At 38.6% G+C, this 16,295-nt stretch overlaps 1 protein-coding gene across 2 annotated transcripts in view; it reads right to left on the bottom strand.

The window, feature by feature from the left end:
- Window positions 1-16,295, bottom strand: part of LOC306747145 (cGMP-dependent protein kinase 1) — a gene marked incomplete at both ends in the record, with an annotated part of 79,760 nt that overhangs the window by 23,037 nt on the left and 40,428 nt on the right. For both annotated transcript variants that reach the window (XM_079230162.1, XM_079230161.1), the window contains 2 exons: window positions 1,053-1,116; window positions 4,235-4,340. In XM_079230162.1, coding sequence (XP_079086288.1) covers window positions 1,053-1,116; window positions 4,235-4,340 — 170 coding nt within the window. The remainder of the gene's footprint in view (window positions 1-1,052; window positions 1,117-4,234; window positions 4,341-16,295) is intronic.

The following is a 16,295-nucleotide window of genomic DNA, read 5'->3' as shown; positions in this document are numbered from 1 at the left end:
AACTTAAAGGCAGCAGGACAACGCAGTTAAACTTGGCTTGCTTGGCAGAGCAAACTTAGCTAACAGCTACACAAACTGACCAAACTACATGGTCAAGTTGCCTCTGGATGAGTTCAAGTTCTGCAACAGATTGAATAATCAATGTTCTTTATTTTTTCTTAAAAGCAAAAGGATCTGGAACAAATGTATCATACATAATTGATTGCACATATAAACACATTGACATTGAATAACTTAAAAAAGTAGGCAAAGGCCATATTTGAATGCAATTCAACATATTGAAAGCCTCAATGTTAGCAGCACACATCAAAAGTGTAAATGAGAATGTGTTTGCATAACTAAATTATGCTGGCAAACACATCAAACGAAGCGGTGTGCACATGGATAGAAAATGTGATATTGAGAAACATCTTAAAACACACACTGAAATCAGCATGGAAAAAACATTCTGCTGTTAAAAGGACATACTAATTATTCGGCATATCTTAGACATATTACAGCTGCTGTCCATTTGCAAAACATTCTAACGTGTTTTAGGTTTTTGAAGCCTTTCTTTGAGAATTGGTTTAGATTACATTACAAAATGCATTGTTCACTTTGTAACTATTAAGTGGTTAGAGTAGGTTCCCGTGGTGACATTTAATGAATATCACCTTACTTTATTAAATAAAATGGAGGGCTCCAGCTTGCCCCTTGAAACCTGAAATGCTACTGGCAGCAGTATACTGACTTCCTGTACAGGTTCATGAAATTAACTGTCAGTTAGTAGGTGGATTATTTGGTTTAACAGCACCACAATAAGCACCTACTGAAAGAGCAACAATTACAGTGAAATCCCAACTATGCACACTTCGTTCCCCCACACACACAATCTGCACCTGCCTTCACCCATAGTTTACTATCTGGATTATATCTTTATTCCCCCTCTGACACATCGCTCTCTCTGCAATAAAGGCAAGGGCATATATGGAAATCTATTAAGATGTGTGGAGTAGGCTTGTGACATCTGCTTTGTGCTGCAGGTGTCATCGGCTTTAGAACAAGGCACTTACCTCCTCAAGGACATCGGCAAGCTTGCTCAGAATATCTTCCTGCAAGTCGTGGAATGTGGGAACGCTGCAGGAGAAAGAAAATAAAGTGCTTTTAGATTGAATATGTATTATATGTCATATGTATGAACCATACAGACATATGTGACTGATTAAGACTTTTGTTGTTGTTGTCTGTCAAAAAAAAAAATAGAAAGGAGGATGCATGGCGGCTTAGTATAAATATTGGCTTTGAAAGTGTTGATGAGATTTAAAGCAGGCCTTTGATCTGTAGAGAATAACATGAAAACAGGCAACAGGAACACGTACAAATCAATATTATGCTATGGCAGTTGGCCTGTATATTGTATTACAGATGCTGTATATGAATATTTTAGCATAAGCTGGGCAACGTGTCTGGTTAAACAGCAGGGAATCAGATCCTAGGCTGCATACACCAGTATGAGGCCCTCATGTTTGTTTTGTTTGCTTCCTGGCAGCCTAAATGAATGCTATCTGCCTCTTATCAAGCCAACTAAATAAAACTGGCCCAATGTTTATAAAGGACGAAATAACCCTTGTTGGTGAACAAAGGGCATATCTCACTGTATCATCTCTCACTCTGTGTATTTCTCCATCTCCCTCTTCCCCCTCATTTGCCATGCTTTATTACAGTAATCTGAACCATCTCGCCTTGGCCCCCAACCCGGGCAGTAGTCGCTGTGCTCATCTTCGGGTTGTCGCTTCCTCCACAGAGGCCCGAGTTAATCAGCTGACCCTACTTTACATGAAACATATGGAGTTTAAATCCCTTGAGATGCGAAGCTGTTGACACAAACAAAAAGCCTCGGTCGTAGTAAACTCCAATCCAACAACTCAATCGTGTTGCAGAGAAATTAATTAATTATACGAGGCCAGTGGGGAAGTGCAGCTTCACTAATGTGGTGTTTTTGATCATTTGAAACATTCTAACATCATTACACTCATAACACTGTGCCACTGTGAGTAAAGTATAAGAGAACCTTAAATCATTTTATCTGGCAATCCTGGAAAACGCCTAGAGAAACCAGCACTTCCTTGGGGTCTGATTAATGCTCACCAATGCTCATTTCCTGCGTCCTTTCACATATTGTTTAGCAGATGGCTGTCTGCTTTGATGCCATGCCTTACAGCTAGACTTTTACCCAAAGTGGAAGGGGGCAGAGAGTAGATTAATAGCCCAAAAACCTTTTGAAAATATAATTTCACAGTGATATGCCTTTTGTAAATCTAGGGGATGTTTGTCAGTTCAGCAAACATTATCCCCTCAGTTGCTTTTCAGGAGCGATGTGCTTGAGTGATTTCTAACACATAATAGAAAGAGGTAATAACAAAAGGTCTCCATCAGCACACTCACTTCCAGTATGTAATACCATGTGGGATTTCCCTGTCAGTTCCTCCTCCACAACTTGTGAGAGCTAATAAATAGTTGCACAATATACAAGTAGGTAGCAGACTTAGGGACCTGCGTGTTTGTGCTTACGCTCAAATTAACGACAGCACTTTTATTAGATATGCTTCTCGGAAGCAGCACATATAATTATTTACATTACAATAACAAATTATGCTATGAAAAACTGATCCCCCTAGATACCCTTTATAAACCAAACACACATGGAATGAGCCCAAACCAAGTAATATCTGTTAAATATTTACTTATCTGTTGGACTGTTACATAAGAGCAGCTGAGAGGCAAAAGCTGCCATACAGTACACGCTCACATACTCAGTGAAGAGATAGCAAGAGTCTTTTTTTAGTCAAAGCCATCACTAAAATTGCTTCAGTCTTAGGACATAAAAGTAAGATTAGCAGATTGTTTTTTTATGTGGTTGGAAATATATTTTTGGAATTAAATGTCTTCCTTTGTGGTGAAAGGGTACTGCAGATAGAGCAAAGTGACTTTATTATGACTGACCTGCAAATGTCACAGACTGTTACACTATCCAGGGAGACGGTCCTCGCCAGAAAAACTAAAGCCTTTGTCATTATGGTCAAACACTTTAAGCAACCTGTATTTATGTTTCCCAAACCGGCAATATCTTACATTACAGTAAATAATAAAGCTCACGTGCAAAAGCAAAGGCAGAGTCCGTGTGAAATTGTTATACTGCTGCAAAAGCAAAGGAGTTAAAATTGATTTGACCCTTGCCCTTAGATGTAAGGGAAGATGTGAAAGTGAATGACATAGGTTTGACTTTAAATCAGTCTATTACGAAAAGTAAACAATGGTATTTTTAACCACATCTGTGATCTTTCCCTATCGCTAATTAGGAAGTTTAATTTTCCAAAACATAACTATACCTTTAAAGGCTGCACATCACAAAACCAGGATAGGAATGATTTCTGGAACAGTCAAACGAGTTGTTTTGGAAGGTACTGACATACAACCTGTTTTGTAGTTTAGGTTTGATGATGTGTTGAAAATAGCAAGTGAAAAGTTTGTTTCCTGCCTGCCTTGAACCAACTCTGTAAAATAGTGTCAGAGTTTGATCATGATCACAGTTGTTCACGAGGCCTCGTTCAGCGGGAAAAAATGATCGTCGGCAGAGTGTGTGCTTTTATCATTGGCAACTTTAAACACAAACAGAAATGTATGAGAGGAAGTGAGAAGACAATAGAGTAGCTTCTAATATGGGCCATGTAACAAAGTCATGAGAAAATGATGTGGCAATTGAAATATAGGGAAGAGGTGATATAATATGCATAATTGGCTTAATGAAGACCACGATAGAAAAACAGGAACAGAGATAAAGGACAAGTGAGATTTATACTGTAATTGAATCCCTCATGCATCCTGATCACTGCACATTGCTCTCTGTGGTGGACAAATTAATCTCACCGTTTGTCTTTTGATGGGTCTTTCCTTTTATCCTATACTCACGTAGGCCTTTTAAGTGATAATAGGTGGTTAGGGTGCCCAGACAGGGATATTAACAAAAGATGATACAGGTACGAGGTATTTTTTCAGTTGGATGAATGACACCTTCAGTGACATAGCAATTCATTTGAGTTAGATAATTTGTTAGCAAAAATGAATAAGGAATCCTCAGGGAAACAGCTCACACATATTCCCCTTTAACCATTTAGTTAATTCATTCATGGCATTTCAGATCAAAATCCTATCCAGGGCCATTGTCTGTCGTTGTAGGACAATTAGGTTTCCTCACCTTTTCAGAAACTCCATGTACTCTGTGTGCTTGATAAGACCCGTCCTCATCATGATCGTCTGAAAACATTGTCGGTCGATGGCCCACAGCTTCACATTTGTTAGAGCTGGAAAGAGGAATACACAAGATAATGTAATGAAAGACAGTTTTTACCCTCAGGCATTCAGATAAACAACACATTTTATGCACTATACATTATACATTCATTGCAACCGCGAACTGTTGCTTTGTGCATGAAGAATTTGGATATAGTGAATATCATATCCACTTTAAAGCATTTTATATTACATTTGAGATGTGAGAAGAATCATAGTTGTATCATGGCATGGAGCATGTGTGAGTGAATTCAAACTAAATGCCCGCTGAATTCACTGCTCATAGAGAAGGTGGGGGAATATGTGGACTTTTCAGTTTAGGTACTTTTCTGTCGGCAATAAGTTGCATCAAAATGTTTTCTTTAGCTGCTGATCAGGCCTTCAAAGCAAGCTGGAGGGATTCTTGACAATCAGTCTTAGTCTGCGGTTGGAGTTAATTGGTATTATTGAAATGCTTTGCATGGGTGGCTTGCTTCAAGTCACACTACAGCGGTGTAATTGGCTTAATGTCAGGAGTCTGACTTGATTATGCTCAACTTTTGTATTGGCTAAACCCCTTGAGGTACTAATTGCTCTTTGTATTATTGACAATTATTAAACTGTGTGGCAAAGTTAAGTTTCAAATCACAAAGAGCCACTATGATATTTGTCTGTACAATTTCTTGAAACAATTTTAAATGAATTGTTCCACCAATAATTTCCATCTGCGTTGGCCCTGAGGTACCAACTCCATAACCATAATAATCTATACTTTCAGGAGATGGAGATTAAAGAGTGTTTTTCTTTGTTTCAATATCACACTGTGTCTCATAGCATTGTTCCATGAAGCAACCAGACCATGTGAGACAAACATTACACGTGCAGCAATACTTTGTCTTTTGAGAGCAGCAGTCTCTTTCACGGGCAAACTCATGTTTGGTGATTTCATTATTGTGGAGTTTAGTCCGTGCTAGAGATGCCCAGAATGCATCACTGTTACGCTACATTTCTTTGACACCTCCTTGAATAATATAGTTCTCTTGCAGTAATCCTTACAGAATACCCACTGCCTCAAAGATCAGAAATGGTGCTGAATCTCTTGCATTTATTTCCATTCTTTTGCTGTACTGGTGATTGATGGAGGCATGGGTCTTTCAAAAATTCCCTTTCTTTCCATGTTCTGTGATTTTGAGCCTCAACAGCTTTGAGGTCCTCTATAGTCACTTTTAATCAGAATATGTTTCACCTCAATAGATCTCTGTTGTGAAGAGCCAGCTCTTTTGGAACCAGTCCATGCAGGTTTTCATCTGAGCAGTGGACCTCAAACCCACACCTGAATGTTATATTTCCGAGAAGAAATTGGCTTGTTGGGCCAGAAACTTGATAACAAAACTGTCAAAACTCCATATTTTATTTTGCTGAGACAAACTGGAAAGTAACTTTCAAAATGGAAAGTAGCTTTCAAATTCAAGTCAAGCTGCAAAATCAAATCAGGAAAACAGGAAAAGTCAATGGCATTGACCAAGATACAGCCACAATCTTGAAAACCAAACTTATATAATAAATACCATATTAACTTATATTTTTTACAGGATCATATCCATCCCCTTTCATCCCCCCATTTCATTTTCAGTTGCAGCACCAACCTGATGCAGGGAAAGACATCATTTTTGACTTTATTGTTTTTATTCAGTCTCAGTCTCAACATGATCAAATGTGTTTTATTATGAGTATGTTGTGGTCTTATTGTTTTGTGTGAAATTTCTGAAGCACTGGACCAAACCAATTTCCCGGTGTTGGATCATGAAGCTGATCTGAATCTGTCAAGTCACAGTCCAGGCTTAGCTACAATAAAAGGACACCTGCAGCTGATGTGAAATCAGAGTGTCACTGCAGGCAGATGGGCCTGGGCTTGCAGTTTAATGAGCATTCCCTAATAGAGTATATCTGATACAGCTACACACTTAATAAAAGTGATGTCTACTTACGCTAACACACACAGCAAACCAGCCTTTGTTTCTATCCTTGTGAGTTTGGAGGTTCACCTTCAGAGCGTGAGGATGGTTTGTGATTCTTGCCAGTTGTCGTGTCTTCACGGGAGTAGTTCTGTTTCATGATGTATTTTAGGTAGGAATAATAGCAAATGTAACTGACCAGTTTAGGATTAATGTTCGAGTTGAAATTGTCTGTGATCACCTGGAAAATACTAGTAATTTAATATGGATGCATGAACACAGATACAAAAATGCAAACTCTTATATTACATAACATTACATTTAGCTGACGCTTTTATCCAAAGCGACTTACATTTTTGCTCTATTCACCGCAGACACAGCAACGGGGAGCAATTAGGGGTTAAGTGTCTTGCTCAAGGACACAACGACATGGACTGGAGGAGCCACACACACACACGCACACACAGACACACACACACACACACACACACACACACACACACACACACACACACACACACAGTGAGTGAACACACTCTCACAGACACCACAGATTTTCTCTGCTGACCAAGAGTTTGATAGCAGTTTAAAATAGGGCCAAACCACAAGAGAAATGTCCTCATTACGCCTGACACGGTTTTTGGTTTGATACACTTTCTTGAAGTGGGAACCCCAAAACACACACCATGACATAAACATGTATTCAGACACAGAATACATCAGATGCATAGGGCCGTGTAATATTAATATAAGAGATATTTTCTTGGATTTTGGATATCTTATCTTATCATAATATGGCAGTGGCATTTTTTTCTGGTTTCAAAGGCTCCATTACAATAGTGATGCAATTTCATGAATTTATCAGACTGTTCTAGCTGTTCTATTATTTGCCTTAACCTACTTAATCATTGCTGTGTGCACATACACATAAACCCACGCACAAGTTAACAGTAAGCAATTATCTGACACACTGAGTAAAAATGTAAAATTATACATTGTGAAATACAGGAACACTGTAAACACTGTTCCACAATTATTTCTCCTCCTCTTTGCAAGCGTTCCAAAGGCATTGCTTTAAAACAATTACTCCCGATCTGGTCTTTTTTTTAATCAAAAAGATTATTTCTGTAGGGGTGATGGCCCAACCAACCTGGTATATGGAGATCGGTCTAGGGAGAAATTATTGGAGTAGCCTTCCAATTTGACCCCACAGCAACAAGAGTAGGAGTTTAGACATCACTATGCTGTGGCAAAGAAGTGTTTTGGCGTGTGGGAGTGTGGGGCACTGGGAAATAAGATATGTAGGGAGCCTGCAGCGCACCGCAGTAGGTAAACGTATTATTCTGAGTCTTGACTAAATTGTGTTGAGACTCAGGGAGCTAGTTATCCTGTAGTGAGGGCGCAGATGAATGTCATAATGCTCATGGGTTGCCGACCATTAGCTTCACAGCTCGTATCACCCCAGGCAGCGCTGGAAAGATTAAGGGATGTTGTCTGTGAAAGGTTGAGAGGAATTTGGCAGTTTGTTGTTCCAGTGGGAGGGGGCTTAAACAATCATGCAATGGTGGACTGTAAATGTATGCAACATAAAAAAACATGTACTGTCTACACACAACACACATTGGCAGCGCCGAGGAGTGTCGATGCGCGTCAACTGACAAAAGTAATCAAATTGCTGCTATTGTGAAAAGATGCACCGCCATTGACGTACATGTCCTTTTATGTGTGTAATATGCAACAGATGTTTATTGTTTATTACTCATTTCAAATATCACATTATGATAGCTCCTTCCAACGATGGTTTGTTTTTGTATGTGCACGTAAAGTGTGTAATTGACAAATTTGGATTAAAGATTTTGCTCCCTAAATTAAAAATCCCAATAACCCTTATTGTTTAGCACCTATTTTCTCTTTCTACTTTCTCGCTCCTCTAAATTGAATGTAATCCCACCTCGGAAAAAAAGACGGCTATTCGTAGCCATGCTGCCAACAGCCGAGCACGTTATCATTATCATTTGTTCGTCTTCGTCCTTTCCTTCCTTCTCCTTGATGAAATGATTGTAATTCCCGAGCCTTCAGCTTCTCCCAATTCTTTTCAACAATAGATAATAATTGTTGATTGTGAATACTGGAAAAACTAGACAACTAGCTCCTTTAACATGCCAGGGCCCAAAAGAGAGAATCTGTGCTTAAACCTGAGGAAAACAGTGAGAGGTAATATACATATGGATGTTGCCACACGATTGAGTGCAGGACAAGGCCTCCCCCATTCATTTGGCTCAGTCATAATTCATTGTAACTGAATTTCAGCCGAGGGGATTATGCAAATGCAGCATGTGTGTTTGTTCTTGTAATCTAATTTTGGCTCATTAAATGACATAAACATGGGATGAGCTCAACAATGTTTCTTCTCTGTATTCAGGTCATGACAGTTCACATCCACAGAGCGTAGGGGGTTTGGAAACATCAGAACTTGCATGTGTTTGTTACTGTGACTGCAATCTTGATTTTGGTTGGGAGTGCCATACATTTTATTGGTGTTTAAAATATCTTAAAACAGTCTAGCCCATGATGATTAAGATGAAGTATCCACAATCCTTTCCAAAAGCACCACAGGGCTACATGGAAGTGGTACTTAAATGAAGATTAGACCAGAGTCTCAAGCAGTGAAGTCTGTACAGAAACATACACTCGGATGGCAAGAAACATATTTGGTAGTAACATAGTGTAATGCACAGCTCAATGTACTGTGTATACATTATTTGATAGAAAATAAGTTCTTAAATAAGCTCCTTCTCTCTCTTGCCATGTCCATCTGTCTAGATGCAGGGAAACCTACATGTATCATCTGCCTACTGTCGTCTCTAGAGTAGAAAATGATCATGTGTATTTTGACATACTGTATGTTATTTACAGCAAAGTGCTCACACTTTTACATATTGTCACACGTAAAATAAAATGAATTCGAAAACCGTGGAAATATTTATCAACATGTGTCTTTGGTGCCATGTTGGTTATTAGGATGTGCTCGGCTGTGAAATATCCTTTTAGCACTTGTAGATTATTAACTTGGGGTTAAACACAGCTGTGAGACACTAAACTAATTAGTGGGAGCACCCAACAGAATCACAAAATGAAATATTATTTTAATGTTTGGGTTTGTGGGCATTTTAATTGGTTTTCACCATCACTCTAAACACTTTTGTGTCAAATCTGTAACTTGCCTACTCCTGCAACTTAATTTCTCTCATTAACATTGATTTCCTAAACTCCCCCTCTTCCCGGTAATGTCTAAGAAAATGAGAAAAACAAGCGTCTTCCTCTCACATACACTCACACCGTCTCACACACACACTTATTAAAATCACAGTCACGTGAACATTTACTCCTTGGAGACCTCCCACACGTCTTGTTTTTGAAAGCGTTAAAGAGCGATGCTGTCAGGGCGGCAGGGTGGAAGAGTCTAATCTCTTTCCCCCCTAAGTCATTAATAATATCAGCCAAGTCTGATTACATCTAAGAGAGCTCTTTAGAGCGTGAGAAAGCAGGACAGGTCGTTTACGCCAGACAGTGTCAAAGAGCCTAAGGAAGACAAAAAAATCCCATTAGAGGAATTCTCCTCATATTTATGGATCTAATTATTATCATTTTTGAGCTTTAAAGAAACACATACAGTGTAGGAAACACAAATCCCCCTTGTTATCTGGAGCATTGCCTGTCTTGGGGTAAGGCACTAATGTGTGCTCTTATGACAGCTTTCACATCTCAGAGAATCCCAACATAGAACAATCAGATGCCGTCTCCAGCTGCCAGCTCGATGCTCGCCCCATGTGGGAGACAGGAGTCCATGGACTTTGAACAGCAGCTGCTTGAGAAATATTGAGCTCAACAATATACCACCCGCCATCTACCCACCACGCTCACCCACGCTGTGTTGTATAGAGGATAACCCATCTTTTGTTTAAGAGAATACCTGATTCTATTGCTGTTTCATTCAGGGTTTCTATTTCAGCTGCAGTGACGTAAAACGTGTTTAATTTCCAAACCATCAATGTCTAACCATGTCCACCATTCAAAATGAAAAATACACCTTGTGTATATATCAAAGGCTGATTGAATAGGAGTATATCTAAAATACTTTTAGTTAATCTCTGTAACAGTAACAAACCTCACTCTCAACCTGTATTCATCAATTATAGCCTTGTTTGGGATCTAAAGTTAGCTCTGGGATTTAAGATGTGATCGTGTAAATATTCCTCCTTTCCAGTTTAAAGACTTTTGACAACTTGAGCATTACAAATATTGTGGATAAAAAAAGCATTATTGTGTAAAAGGTCAATTGAGTTGACTTCATTGTACTCTCTGAAATCATCTACTAAAGTCACTCAAGGAGAAGCGTCTCTAGAAGGGAAGTAATCATTCATAGTGGGCGACATTGTCACAACAACAAAGATCATTTGCATTTTTCATTACCGTACGCTATTTTAAAAACAGTGTTGTCGCTTAAAGTTCACTGCTAACATTTCAAATAAGCAGAGGGAAAACAAATTACATAAGGTCAACAAAGTAGTGAAAAAATGGAAACAGGAAGGCTTAGCTCAATAGTACAGAAAAAAACACTGTAGAAAGTACTGTGCTGCCGTGGTAATATACTGTATTTCATAGTACAATGAGATGAGTGCAATCCAATCTTTTGAGTCATGGTTAATGGACTTGAGTAGTATTGACATTCATGACTAGTGGAGAGTTTTATGTGTGGTGCAGGTCCCTCTAAGCGATGGGAAAAACAAGGTAATACGAAATAAATTTTTTTAATGAAATATAATATAACATGTAACGCATAATATTTCTGGGCGGGTATTGTAATTATGGGGATAAACTAGTGAAACGGCAAAACAATACAAGGCCCAAACCGTGATAGTGAAATACCATTTTTAATTTAAGTATCTAAAGTCTAGAGACATAAACAGTGAGAGGAGGAGGGGGGCCAACGAGAAAGGTGGAATTTCTCTTTGAGGAGTAATTCGTCGTAGAAATAAAAGACGGAAATGAATAGGATCGAAAGAACACTGCGTTATATTAAAGAAAAAATTAAGCAAACTGTTATGTTGTTCCTTCTAAAAGCCTTTAATCAGTCCAATACATTTTCAAAAGGCTCCTGTCTTTTGTTAAAAAAACATTTTCCATTAACAGGAATTCATCTTATTTTCTTCCTACTCAGATTCCATTTCATGGTGTCATGATTGAAGTACTGGTACCTGAGCTGATGACTTCAAAAGGAAAAGTCTGCTCCTGTGAGGGACAACCACTGCAGCATCTGCACGGCAATAACACATTACCTTTCTGCACAAGTTGCTTTCTCGTCGGTTCGTAAGATCAATTTTAATTGTTTGTTGTCCTCATCATCATAAACAAGCATACAGAAACTATTTGCCACAGAGGAAATCAGTTGGAATAACCTGATAAGTTGCAGTCTGCCCGGCTGTAGAAAATCAAACGGAGTTCTGTTTGCTATTCATCAGCATGTAGGTTATTTTTAGGCCCTGGAGCAGGTTATTTCAGGTTATATCAGATGACACATTTCTCTATATAGCTGCTTCTGTGGCCTACTCAAACTCCACAATGAAATCTGACAAATTACTGATTTTTCAGGAAGTCAAATATGTATTTCTTTGTAGACAAATGGGGGTGTGGCGGTATGCTGATTGCAAATAGTGAACATGTGTATGTCATTTTAGAATGATTTGGATTCATTAGCATGTGCACGGTGGTAAGATTTACATTGGACAGTGTGCATGTGTTCTGTATCCTGATGCTAACTTTGGTGTGTCCTTATTTTGTGCACAAACAAAGAACATTACTGCGCACAAATTAGTGAATAAGGCACATTATCCAATTGTATTTACATCCAAACAAACTTTAAATAAGTAACCTCCTCTTCAGTCACAATACATCCAGTCATTGGTGGGTATTGCTAATCCTGCTCTTTGTCTTTTTGTATTATTTTGTTAAATTCTGTGTCTTACCTGTTCGTGCTCTGTGTGCACCGACCGTGAAAAATACCATAGTGTGTACACTGAAATGACATCAAACTTGTGAGCTCTTGTTTCAGTTCCGACAAGAAGAAATAACTTGTTGTGTCATTGTAAAATTTCATCAGGCCTTCTGTCAGTCACGGCTGATGTTTTGAAACCCGTTGAGGCAAAAGCTTTAGATCTCAGCACCCAAAAATACCGAGCAAAGCCGGTGTGATAATTCCCCCCCACTGCTTTTCCAGAACTTGATGAATATACGTTTCTGTGACTGTGTGTGAGTGAGTGACTGCATGCCAGCATGGGTGCGCATACTCGTTGTATATGTTTGTCTGGTACTTTTTTTACGAGGCAGCAATTATTCTGACAAGAGGCTCTTTACTCTGCAGGAGTCCCGGATTCAGCTCAGCTTCCGAAACTGAGAAACTGTTCATTATAGGAGGAAAAGATGCGTAACCATGCAAATATTAATCAAACCAATGAGCGGCTCAGATATTACAGATGGCTTTCTCTGTTCAGTGAGTTTGTGTGATAAATGTTTGAAATACAACATCTTACTTCTAAATTACAATTTCAAGCGTAGACGGTCGTGTGTGTCTTTCATATTTGTCCTTACCCTTTGCACACTATCTCCAACCTATTGGTCAACACATATAAGGAGTTATTATTCTGCCACCAGCAGTTAGTCTCAGTTTAACAGTCTGTTGCTAGTAGCAACCAGTACCAGAATAGCCAAAAGCAGTTTATGATTAGTACATCCACTGTTTTGTTAGACCTGTGACCAAGCAAATATTGACAGGTATCTTTTAACCCTCTCAATGCTATTGTTGGACTATCATTTGAACTTCATTTCCTAGAGCATCTGGTTAGGTAATAGTTATTATGTCCATGGTGATACTTTGTTTGTTTATTCTGCAACCTTGTCTCCCAGAAATTGGGTTTGTATATACAAAATGTGCAACTGCAAATGGGATTTGAGAGTCACGTAATGTCATCTAAATAAGTTTGTATCAATATAATAAGTCCACGCTTTTTGATGGACATATATGTAGAATGCTTATACTGAATGTAGCAACAAAACAACATACTTTAATTTGTTTTCCCTGCCATGTCTGCACTTGCAATACATAATCTGCTTGTAGCAACTATCATAGATGCATTGTATGAAACACTTGGTTAAAGGAAAGATTGTAGACACTGTTAAATATTGAAACATATGAAGAAGGCAGAGGTATCATAGCTAATACATGATAAAAAATAGCACATCTTATTTACCAGCACAGGGCATGAAATTAAGCTTGGTTTTGGGAGGATGGAGGTCAGCAAATGGAAATTTCATTGCCTCTCAGTCAGTTACTTTAATTGTATTGCTATGGTCCCAAACATCAGAGCATCTTTACTGCCTCAGACCAGAATTGGCAAGACACAATTTACTTGATGAAATTGTGACGAAAGCAAGTGGCAAAGTAACTATTGTGGGCAAGATAGCACGTAAAAGTGACCTTATGAAATGTCTTTTTTTTCTTTATAGAGGTGTCCCCGACTGAGAATTAACATAGGCAAATCTGATTGCTCAAGTCTTGCCTGTAGTCACCTGATCATTGAAAATTGAAAAAACAAACAAGTCTTGCACTTTGATCCTCCCTCGGTTTAATCTGTATTTACAGAAAAAAAAGAAAAAACAACATTATTGGCTGAGATATTCTTATGGGACTATTGCTTGTGTGTGTGTTTTCTCATTGTCATAATCCACAGACAGAAGAGAAACAACAGGGAAGTGAAGGGACAGTCAACAGGAGACAGAGGATGAAGCCTCAGACAGCTGTAATATACACTGTTTGCTCAGCTGTCTCTCCACGTCTACCTCAGCTGTTTTTAGAGATTCGTTCATGAATTCAAAATGTATCTAGCACACTGATAGCTAGTCACGGACCACAGTTTAACGCAGACCTGGATATCTTGCGGGCCAGACTGGGAGACTCTCCCAGTCTGGCCCACGTGAGGTCAATCAAAAATTAAAAATAAATAAATAAGGTGCACGTCATGAGTGCAATACAATCGGCACTGCTTTTACTTTGAAGGCGATTTATTTATGTGTGCGCGCACGCGCGCTTACGCAGCCTCACAACGGGCAGTGTTGCCGACTTGGAGACTGAAGTGAAAGCGTATTGTTCTGCAGTTTCTGTCCTCAGCGGGCAGCGGGTGCTGCGGCGAGACCCCCGCCTTCCAAGGAGCCTCACGCTGCAGTCTCCGCCTCCAGAAAATGAATCGCGCAAAGCCGCCGCGGATCTGACCTGCGGTCTGATACACTATAGCAGAGCACTTTAAGTCAATATCACTTCTGGATTTTTATTCTTCTCTCAAAGAGGAGAACTTTCCTCACATGAGGAGGCCTGCTCAGAAGATGTTGGTTCTCTTTGGATCTACCTACATGAGAACAAACATTCTAGTGATGAAGACAGATCAGATCCTCTCTCTCAGCTGTCCTTCATCTCCTCCTCATTCAACCAGACTTCATGCTCTTGTTCAAGCCAACACAGACTGGACTTTTCTCCCTGAGTAAGAACAACTGAACTGGAAAACATCAAAAGCACTGATTGCTTTTGTTTAAAGTTAATAAATTGCTGGTATTTAACATACACATTTAAGGTAAGGTTTAAACAAATCTTAAAAAATTACATTATTTTTTTTTAACTTATTTTCATAGCCTTATTGTAACATGCATTCTTACCAGTAGCAGCTCAAAATCATATGATTTACAGTTTTTTAATAAAGTAATAACATTAATATTGAGTTAAATGAATTAAGTTGGTTCGGCCCTCCACAATGGTCCAAATTTCTCATGTGGCCTCTTGGGAAAATGAATTGCCCACCCCTGGTTTAACGTTAACCATCACAGTGTGAAATAAAGTTTTACTGACGATCTCTGATAATATTACATTGTAAACAACCAATCCGGGTTTAAATGAACATAAATGTTCCGTTCAGTTACATCATGATGCGTTCAGGCTCCGGTCAGTGAAAATTTGTATTGATCGAAGGTAAATTATAATGTTGTCATGATGTGTTCACATGTAATCTCGTAAAATGTAGTGTTGGTGAGAAGGAGTTGTTTTCACATGAATATAGAATAGATATTAGAGATGAATTATCACCTGTTTCCACCAGTGCTAAGCAGCTCATAATACATCATTAAAACTATTAATGACAATAAACACATCACATAAAAATACAATATTTTATTTCCTTATCATCTGAATTGTGTGCCTTTCTGAAAAGAAAACACTATAAATGATTATAACAAAGTAAAAAGATAACATTATTTTAATGGTTTACTCTGACTTCAGAACAGTTGAAATGATTTTTGAGACTGAGGCAAAAAAAATATTTGCTTCCTTTTTTTCTTTTGTGCTGATCTGATCTGTGATCCGATCCGTGACTCTGATCCGTCATTAGGGATGGGTATCGTTAGGATTTTATCAATACTAGTACTATTATAAATCTATTATCTACTCTTATTGGTTCTTTTTGATTATTTTGTGAGATAGAATTTTGTTGTTTTTATCAATGAAAAAATAATCAAATACTGCTTTATTATATGTAAACAAATTGTCTTTCTTGAAGGTCAACGGCCGAAATGTTGAAATAACTCTGACTATACTATTTCAATGCCAACAACAAATGAAAATTTGAGAACATTCCTATGGGAGTTGGTCAGGTGTGTTGGCTGGCGTGGCAGAGAGACTAGCAGCTTCAAAATAATTTAGAACAACAGAGCTGCTCCCCTTATTAATAACTATGTATCAAACAACCAAATATTTAAAATACAGCTTAACAATAAGTTGAGTGACACGTTTTTATTGATTAGCCTACTCTCAGCATCACACTCCGTATGGCATCGCCAACATTAACTGCAGTGGACGAGGATGGACAGCTGCTCGACAAATAAACATTTCTGCCGATTGTTCTGCTTGTTCGCTAAATCATTTGACAGATTGCT

Source organism: Taurulus bubalis (assembly GCF_910589615.1).
Source record: "Taurulus bubalis genome assembly, chromosome: 14".
NCBI classification, from domain to species: domain Eukaryota; kingdom Metazoa; phylum Chordata; class Actinopteri; order Perciformes; family Cottidae; genus Taurulus; species Taurulus bubalis.
This window is presented reverse-complemented; position numbering and strand designations above follow the sequence as displayed.